Source organism: Hyposmocoma kahamanoa, unplaced genomic scaffold, assembly GCF_003589595.1.
Source record: "Hyposmocoma kahamanoa isolate Upper Pololo Valley unplaced genomic scaffold, ASM358959v1 232, whole genome shotgun sequence".
In the NCBI taxonomy this organism is placed as follows: Eukaryota; Metazoa; Arthropoda; class Insecta; order Lepidoptera; family Cosmopterigidae; genus Hyposmocoma; species Hyposmocoma kahamanoa.
Genome location: NW_020653750.1, coordinates 2418215 through 2428261, shown reverse-complemented (window position 1 = coordinate 2428261; position 10047 = coordinate 2418215). Strand labels below are relative to the sequence as shown.

The 10047-nt window shown below is 40.7% G+C and overlaps 2 protein-coding genes across 2 annotated transcripts; both read left to right on the top strand.

The window, feature by feature from the left end:
• The first annotated feature begins 2792 nt into the window (after nt 1-2792).
• On the top strand, nt 2793-3281 carry LOC113228608. The gene has a single exon (XM_026461962.1). It carries the CDS (start codon nt 2793-2795, stop codon nt 3279-3281), a length of 489 nt encoding a protein of 162 aa, XP_026317747.1.
• Nucleotides 3282-3297: 16 nt separating this feature from the next.
• On the top strand, nt 3298-4839 carry LOC113228607. Its single transcript, XM_026461961.1, has one exon. It carries the CDS (start codon nt 3298-3300, stop codon nt 4837-4839), a length of 1542 nt encoding a protein of 513 aa, XP_026317746.1.
• Nucleotides 4840-10047: the final 5208 nt, after the last annotated feature.

Below are 10047 nucleotides of genomic sequence, written 5' to 3'. Positions count from 1 at the left end.
CATACTGGGTTGAATTTCGAAGCAATCATAGTCAACTGTGCCAATATGAAGATCGCAGCAACGAATACTTTACCAAAAATACTTACGAAAAAACGCAATTCTACGGTGAAGTACGCTCATACCTTCAGCAATATCTAAAAGAAAAAATATTAGTGGACAAGCCAGGCACATCCACTAATTCTATTTCTGCTCCATCAACAAGAGACGACGAACGTCCTACAACGCCGAAGGTAATCAATTATCCTCCTTCTACAAAAGAGCCACTACCAGAGCTCTTTGCTGAAGAACAATATCAACGAAGCAGACGCGATCAGGGCTCTCCTAGCAAATTGGAGGAAATGTTACGCAAGCAGAAGAGCAATTTTAAAGCAATTTCCCGCACTTTTACAAACATAAATTTGACAAAATTAACAGAAAAGTGGGAATATCAAGATGTCTTAGAAACTTAGAAGCTCGTTGGGCAGCTATAGACTCATTGCATTGGGAAATAGACAGCGAGCTCGTTGAAGAAAATGAAGAATATGAAGAAACATTCAACACGTACGAAAATCAGTACAATGACATCAAACGGTCAATAAATAGCAAAATGTGGGCTGTAACGTATAAAGAAAAAACGACACCTATAATGGACATTCCATTTTTTAATGGCGATTATCATAAATGGGTGTCGTTCAAAGATTTATTCACAGAATCAATTCATAATAATAATTCCATGTCTAACGCACAGAAGATGCAATTTTTGAAAAGCAAAATCAAGGGTGATGCTGAAAAACTCATACAACATTTACGAATCACTTCGGACAATTACCTAGTTTGTTGGGATATTCTCAACCACAGGTACAACAACACGAAATTAATATTCAGCTCACATATCAACATAATGATGTCGTTACCGACGATGCAACAACAATCGCCGTCTCACATAAAGAAGATTCATGACACTACCAATGAGTGTCTGAATGCTATTAAGAACCTGGGTGTGGATATATCTACTTGGGATCCACTGATCATACACCTTCTAACACAAAAATTAGACGCAGATACGCACAAGGACTATATAGAGTCGCTTGAAAACCCTCGAGACCTCCCTATAATGTCCGAGTTTCTAGAGTTTCTAGAGAACAAGTTCACTTCTTTAGAAGCCTCACGTCGCAAACAAGACCATGTACAGCAGAAGTCAGCAGTACCATCTTTATCCAACAATAAGAAGCCTTATTTCAATCAGCAGTATCAGAATAACCCTAAAGGTGACAATCGGATTGCAAAAGCGTTCCACGTGTCAACGAAGATCACATGTCCTCATTGCAACAGCAAAAAACATGGCATTCTTCATTGTAAAAACTTTTTGTCGCTAACAAGCGACATGAAATTGAAAACTGCAAATAAATTGAAACTTTGCACCAATTGTCTTTATGATCATACCGACAATAAATGTTTTTCTACAAAAACATGTCGAGAATGCTCAGCGTTACACAACACCTTGTTACATGATGCTTTTACAAAGGCACAGCAACCGCCGACTTCGAAAATTAACAACGAGCAAGTTATATCACACAGCACAGCACATGTTTCTAGAAATCAATCAGCTGAAATTTTATTAGCTACAGCGCTGATTGCAGTTAAAGGTGCAGACGGTACACGTTACACCATGAGAGCGCTTATTGATCAAGGCTCTCAGGTTTCTCTCATCACGGAAAATGCTGCTCAAAAGTTAGCTTTACCACGACGCCGCTGTAAAGGTGTAGTTTTTGGCCTCGGAGCAAGAGAAAACAACTGCAAGGGCGTCATGGAGATAACCATGTCCGCATTGCATGGAGATTTCACTTTCAATTCAGATGTATTTATTATGCGAAATCTCATCAACAATTTACCAAATCAAACTTTTGAGAAGCCATCTTGGTCACACATACAAAATATAACTCTAGCTGACCCTGAGTTTCACAACAGTCGTCCTGTAGACCTGCTCCTCGGAGCTGACATCTATTCGCTTATCGTGTTGGGCGGTGTCATCAAAGGCGACAACTTATCACAACCTATAGCTCAGCAGACGCATTTAGGTTGGCTACTTTGTGGAAATGTGAAAACATATCAATGCAACGTAGTTTTGAACAACATGGAAGACATTCAAAGATTTTGGTCTATTGAAGATATTGGCGATAATACCCTTAATATGTCATCAGAAGACTACGCATGTGTGCAGCTTTACGAACAGCAAACGACCCGCCAAGAAGATGGTCGCTACGTCGTACGACTCCCTATGAAACCTGATGCCAAGGAGCAATTTGGAGAATCAAAGCGACGAGCCGTAGCACAATTTCTTCAGTTGGAGAAAAAACTCAAAAGAAATCCAAACATAGCAAAGGATTATAGGGACTTTATGAATGAGTATATCAATCTCGGCCACATGTGTGAGTGTACAAGTAACGAGACACCAAGTTGCTACCTGCCACATCATTGCGTAATTCGTTCTGAGTCCACTACAACGGCATTGCGCGCCGTATTCAATGCGTCATCGCCTACGTCATCTGGCCGCAGCTTGAATGATTTAATGTACTGTGGACTTAACTTACAGTCAGATTTACTATCATTGATTTTAAGGTGGAGGCGGTATAAGATTGCTTTCACAGCTGACATCGAGAAGATGTTTAGACAAATACTTGTTCACGAAAAGGATCAACATCTTCAAAAAATCATTTGGAGAGATTCTACAGATCAACTGTTACGTGAGTACGTACTAACAACTTTACAGTACAACTGTAACTTATGGCACTAAGGCAGCACCCTTTCTCGCCATGAGGACATTAAAGCAATTGGCAATAGATGAAGGCTTCAAGTATCCTTCTGCAGCAAAAGCACTAGAGGAAGAGTTTTACATGGATGACCTCCTCAGTGGAAGCCACAGCATTGAGGCCGCTAGGCAATTACAAGCAGATTTGATTAATTTACTCAAATCGGGAGGATTCAATCTCCGAAAATGGTCATCAAACGAAGTTGAATTAGTACAAGGAGTCAGCACAGCAGGCAGCAATCAGCAGCAGCCATTTGATTTCAAACACCAGGACTCCACCAAAGCATTAGGGCTCCGATGGAATCCACAACGTGATCAGTTTTCATTTGAAATAATACTGAAACCATCATCATCAAAGCCAATAAGCAAGAGAATCCTATTATCTGAAATATCCCAGGTTTTCGATCCGATTGGGGTGGCTCTCTCCCGTAACTACCACACTGAAACATCTATTTCAAAAAGTATGGCTACTGGAAGACGTGCAATGGAATGACCAGTTACCAGACAACATGAGCATGGAATGGCATAAAATCAGAAAAGAACTAGAAGATATCAATCAAATAAAAATTCCAAGATGGTTTGGAAGTAGCCGGAATGAAAGCATTGAGTTACATGGGTTTTGTGACGCGTCTACAAAAGCTTATGCTTGTGTAAACTCAATAAGCTGCAAAAACAATAAGCAACCACGCAACTCTAATCAACAGCCCTCGATCGTGATAGCAGCGGCAAAAGCTAGACTAGTTCCTGTCAAAAAGACTGTGACCCTCCCGCGTTTAGAACTAACTGCATGTCTTTTGCTATCAAAGCTTATGAAGACAGTTCAAGACAGTCTATCTGGCCATCATATCACTGTGTTTGGGTGGACAGACTCTACAGCAGCACTTGGTTGGCTCCAAGGTGATCCTAACCGCTGGAAAGCATTCGTAGCGAACAGGGTTCAACAAATAACTGTAGTAATGCCTGCAGAATGCTGGCAGCACGTCAAATCAGGTGACAACCCAGCAGACTGTGCGAGCAGAGGCATCTCAGTAGATCAACTGAAACAGCATCCATTGTGGTGGACTGGGCCGTCGTGGTTACAGTCATTTACACAAAATCAAGAACCAGCTGAACGTCATATCTACGTCACTGATGAAGAAATTAAAACATCATTACTATCAAACGTCGCGACGGAGCAACGCGCCGACATCGTAAATGACATAATACATAAGTACAGCAGCATTACACGCGCCACTCGAGTGCTGGGCTGGGTACTGCGAGCCGTAACACGCAACCGACCCAAGCAATCTTATCTATCAATCGAGGAACTTGAGAGAGCAAAAATCAAAATTGTAGAGAGAGTTCAACAAACAGAATTCACCTCCGAAATCAGCAGCCTACGAAATCAAGACAAGTTATCCTCAAAGAGCAAGATTTTTAACTTAAATCCATATATAGATCATACTGGGTTGTTAAGAGTCGGTGGACGGATTAAACATGCTAATATTGATGATAGCATGAAACACCCATTGGTCATTCCACACAGCAGTCATCTGACAAACTTGCTAATTGATCAAGCCCACAGAGACACATTCCATGGAGGAGCCCGTCTAACTCAAGCTCGCCTGCGACAGCACTATTGGATTGTGGGGGGAAACCGAGCTGTGAAAAAGCATCTACGTAATTGCGTAACGTGCAGAAGACATGATCCACTTAAGCAAACACAGCAAATGGGTGATTTACCAGCCGCGAGATCAAACCCAACAAGACCATTCTACAACACAGGTGTCGACTTCACAGGCTGTGTAGACGTAAAGGCTAACAAAGGTCGCGGCGTCAAAACAACAAAGGGCTACATTGCTGTATTCGTTTGCATGGTGACAAAGGCCGTGCATTTAGAACTTGTTTCCGACCTATCAGCAACAGCATTCATAGCAGCCTTGCGCAGGATGGCAGCACGTCGTGGAGCACCACGTCATGTCTACTGCGACAATGGTACAAATTTTGTAGGAACAGAATTCTACAACAAAACTACATCAACCTACAAAAAAAACTCGACGACGAGTTCTTAACACAAATAACAGACATGCAGATCGAATTTCACTTCAACGCACCATCATGGCCTAGCGCTGGAGGACTCTGGGAAGCCGCAGTAAAGAGTTTAAAATATCATCTGCGACGAGTCATCGGTGAACAAAAATTGACTTTTGAAGAGTTCACCACATTACTATCACAGTTAGAGGCCTGTCTAAATTCAAGACCTCTATGCGCATTGTCAGAAGACACTGATTAAATGAGTTTTTTAACTCCATCCCATTTTCTAGCGAGCGGTCCCACTCTCACTATTATTGAGACAGAACGTGACGAAAGAACCAGATGGCAGCTAACGCAGAAAATTTTTAATGACATATGGAGACGATGGCAAGTAGAATACCTATGTCAATTATCCCCACGCACTAAGTGGCATCGCCCGCAGCGAAATCAGCTAGTGAACGACATTGTCATACTCCATGATGCTAACTTACCCCCTGGGAAGTGGGCTCTCGGCAGGGTTACTGAACTTCATCCCGGCAGGGACGGACTGGTCCGCGTGGTGACAATAAAAACAAAAAACGGTTTTATCCGACGACCTATCACTAAATTGTCACCATTGCCTATCAACACTTGCAGCGGCGAAGTAGAAAACCATCTGAAACCAAAAACATCGCAAGTTTGAAATAACAAAACAAATAAAGCGCGCGGCAAATTATCAAATAGCCTTATCACAATGGCTATAGCGCTGCTCACCTTTATGCTTATATCACCGTCGCACGGTGCCTACAATTTAGAAAGCCTGAAAGCTAATCAAGGGATTTATTTCGACAAGATTTCGAATATGAATTTAATTCGCGACGAATGGAAACTAATTGTCTACTATGATATGAATCCTTATTGGCAAGGTGTATCACTATTTACAACTCATATGAATAACTTAGCGAACATATGCTACAAAGCCAAGAAGCCCGCACAATGTGACGTAGTCCTATTACAATTACGTCACTCATTCAAGGAACTGGAGTACTACGATCATATGTTGCTCGGACAGCAATTCGACACTATGAACTCTCGCGTGCGCGTGCGCCGTGGCCTTATCAATGGCATAGGCAACATTGCACATTCCTTATTCGGAGTACTCGACAACCAGTTCGCCGAACAATATCAAAAGGATATCGAATTACTTAGAGACAATGAGAAGCATCTCGCCAAATTATGGAAAAATCAAACTTCTGTAGTAGAAGCCCAATTTAACCTACTGAAAAGAGTAGAGTCCACTTTTGACAAACAACACAAGCTCGTCAATCAGCACATAAATGACTTGGAAAAAGCAATGAACACTCTCCAAGCAGAGATATCCAATGTCTCAAACAACAACGACTTTGTATTAGCAGCTATCATCGCTAACAACGTTTTGATTAATCTGAAGAGCATTCAAGATACGTTATTGGACACAATCTCAAATACTCATTATGGCTCGTTCAATATTCATCTCATTACACCTGAACAACTACGAGATGAACTGAACATAGTATCAGGACAGTTGTCAAAGGAACTAACACTACCTATAAGCAACATGCATTCTGAATTACGGAAGATCTACCACTTGCTGAAAGTCAGAGCAAAAATGACTAAGTCATTTTTTATATTTGAAATAAAAATACCTCTAATCTTCCGAGAGCAGTTTGAAATCTACAGGATAATCGCCGTCCCAATAAAGGCGCAAGAAAATATGGTCACCCTAACATCGATAGCAAGTCTTATAGCCATAAACATGCACAAAGATTCGTACTTAACAATGAACGAAGATGATCTTCACAAATGTATTCCATTCGAAGTAGATACTTACCTGTGTCCTTTGCGAAGACCAACGTACCTGATAAAGTCGGATAACAGTCTCTGCATATGGGATAACGAAGCTAAACAATGTCTTGTAACCACTGTCAAGTGCAAGACCATGTGGTTAGAACTCAGTAAGGTCAATACATACCTATTTTTCTGTTGCGGTCAATGTACCGTACGCATAATTTGTGGGAGTCAAGTTACTGCCGAACAGCTTAATGCTGCTGGAGTTATATCCCTGGGTGAAGGCTGCATTATCAAGGACAAAGCCTTTACAATATACTCTCACAAAACACGAAACAATGATTTGAACGCTGAAGCAGACATCTTGACGGTCGAAATTCCTCCTTTCAATCATATCATCAACATTTCCATCTCGGTCAACGACTATAACGCAGAAAAAGACAGCGATCAAATGTTTAAAAAGCAGATAAAGGTCTTAGAAGAGCAGATACAGCAAATGAAGATGGAAGAATCCCAGGATGTACTTGAAGATCACACATCCTACCATGACGTACATCAGTACGTTGTCATATATGTGTTAGTAGCTGCTGTTGTATGCACAGGCGCGATCTACGCATGGCGCCGCCTGCGGGATCGACGTCGCTGCTCTGCATGCATCGCACGCATGTCGTCATTAGTTCGTACCCACGGACCTCTCGCCGCCGCTGACTTTGCGACACCGAGCCGCTCCCTTGCCACCGTCGCTGTCCCCGAAGGAAGCGCTGTCTCGCAACGTGACTCCGCGCGTCACACGAATCGACTTAGTGCATGCGCACTTAATAAGGCAACCTCGCCTGTCTTTCGCAAACATTTTAATCAGTAGATTTTAATAAGTATTCGCTTTGTTTGTATAATGTTTTACTCACGTCATGTAATGTAATACTTATTTTTTCTTACTACTTTCTTTTTATATTTACTTATTTTTCATTGTTATTTTTCTCCTGCCCGGAGCATGTACGGTGCAATATCGTACATTGTGTTTATGCGGCATTTTACGTATTCATGCGACATTTAGTTATAATTTATATTTAGTTCACAATCAGCCATCGCGCAGTGTACTCATTTCACACCTATCAAATGTATCATTATTAGTTGTAAATCAAAACTAATAAACATTCTTAACAGTTATAATACTATCATTTATAAGTGTATGGAACACCGTACAAAGGTACATTAAACGATATTGAACTGGAAAAGTTATACGAAACGTAGAATCGCAGCAAAAATTGACATTTATCATTGTGGAAAATCTTTTATTTCTTACAGATATATTATAACAGTTCGTAAATATGTTTTATTGCATTATATGTCGATTTTACGGTAACGTAATGTAATTTCCTACTTTATTTCTCATTTTCATTATTATTTAATCTTAACCCTTTGTTTCGTGAGGAAATCCTCACGGTTACCTGCTCGCCTCGGGATCAGCAAAGAGATTATGCCGGACTTACACTGGCTAAAGCCCCACGGAGGCCTACCCGAGTGCTCAAAATATGTGAGATCGGGGACTGATTTCGCGCATCCTAACCCCCCTGCATTTGTAAGGAGCAACGCTCTCCCCCTCACCGGGTATCCGACAAAGCCGGCCACACTGGTTCGTTATGTACCCTCCTCGCAGCTCCCAAGCTTATAAGTGATCTGAGGCCTATCTCCGAACGCCCTGAGTCGCGAAGGTAGACATTCGTACGTCTCACGGCCCTTTCTCAATCACTCTCGGCGAGTTCCTGGAGCATCTCCGGTTCACAGAAAGAGACTGCTGGCTCATCTCGACGAATGCCTACGACTTAAATATAATTATGGCTCTTTTTAATTTAATGTTCAGATATTTCGAGCACTCAGTACAACAGTTACAGTACAATGAGCATTATTCCGTTTCATATATATATATATATACATATATACATATATTATATATATATATATATACATATATATTATATATATATATATATATATATATATATATATTATATATATTATATATATCGTAAAAACTCTGAAGGTAAGTATAGGTAAAATTGATTTGTCCTTAATTTGTCCATCAAATCACTTCGACGCTGACTGTAGACATGTTGCTTCTCCTCCATCAGTTCCTCACTGCTGAGGATCGTGGCTTTGAGCAAGTACACCGTCAACCAATCTTCTCCACTGCACTCTGTCTTTGGCTAGATGGAATGAGACACTCACTGGTACTGCCAAACTTTAAACCACCTGGTCACACCGTTTCGAACTCCGACCTCTAGATCGTGTGCCTTCTATCCTGCGCGTAATAATAACTCTCTCGAGACTATCAGCGCTTCTGCGTGGAATGTGACCAAATAATTGCAGAGTGCTGTGCAAACACGGAGGATCAGTGTTTGTGATTTTGCAACTGCAATTCCTCAAGCACGGATACGTTCGTGTGATGTGCAGTCCAGGGAATTCTCTATAGCCGATGTCAACACCACATTTCAAAAGCGTCAATTCTTTGCCTGTCAAAGGCTTTAAGCGTCCAGGCTTCGGCATCATTAAAAAATATGGAGAAAACTAGCATGCAAAGATACATATAGTTATTACATATAACCTTGTTATATTGTCATATTTATCTTTGTTATATTGCCAATGTTTCTGTCCTTGAATAATTTCGCTAGTAGTGTCATGGCAGTTTTTGCCATACCAATGCGTCGTCGTATTTGAGGTTCACTGTTTCCTCTGTTGCTGATGATTGACCCAAGATACAAGTACTCATCTACGGTCTCGTATTCCTTTAGTGCATCTAAACGTTGGATGGAAGCGAAACGGTCAACGATCATCAGGTTGGTTTTTTTTTTTATTAATTACTAGCCCTAGCTTTTCACTGACAGTTACTAGTCGCCTAAGAAACTGTTAACATGTTAACCATATTATAATTTAAATTGTGAATCTCCTGTTCTCTATCATTCCTTTAATTCAACAACACATTTCTCAAATTCTAACTTCCCCCATGTTTATATTTGAAAATTACAAGCGCTTCCACACAGTCGAGCACACTTCAAGGGAGCTTAAGTCAGTGACTTATTTCTACATCTTATATCACCCTTCTTAAAGAGAAGACCCTCTTATTAACGCCCTTGTTACACCCAGTGATCAAAGCATTCAAGAAAATTTTTCTTAATTGCTACCACAAGAACCTAATTAAAATATTTGTGTCACATAATCCACCTTCTAATTTGAGAAGTGGCATTTTATCTCAGCTAACCCGTAATTTGTTCAGATCTTTGCTGAATAAGATCAATAACTGTTGTGAGGTCTAATTTATTAGGTTTGGCACGAATGACTAAAGTTCAGACTAAACGACTTTACTGCTCAGTAAGCACGTTTTGTTAGACTGATATCCAAGCCAAAAGATTTAAATAAGGAATTTTCGAGAATACAATGAATAG

Excerpts from the sequence above, each read along its gene's own strand:
- LOC113228607 (XM_026461961.1), top strand. The coding sequence starts at position 3,298 with ATGAGCATGGAATGGCATAAAATCAGAAAAGAACTAGAAGATATCAAT.
- LOC113228608 (XM_026461962.1), top strand. The coding sequence starts at position 2,793 with ATGAGGACATTAAAGCAATTGGCAATAGATGAAGGCTTCAAGTATCCT.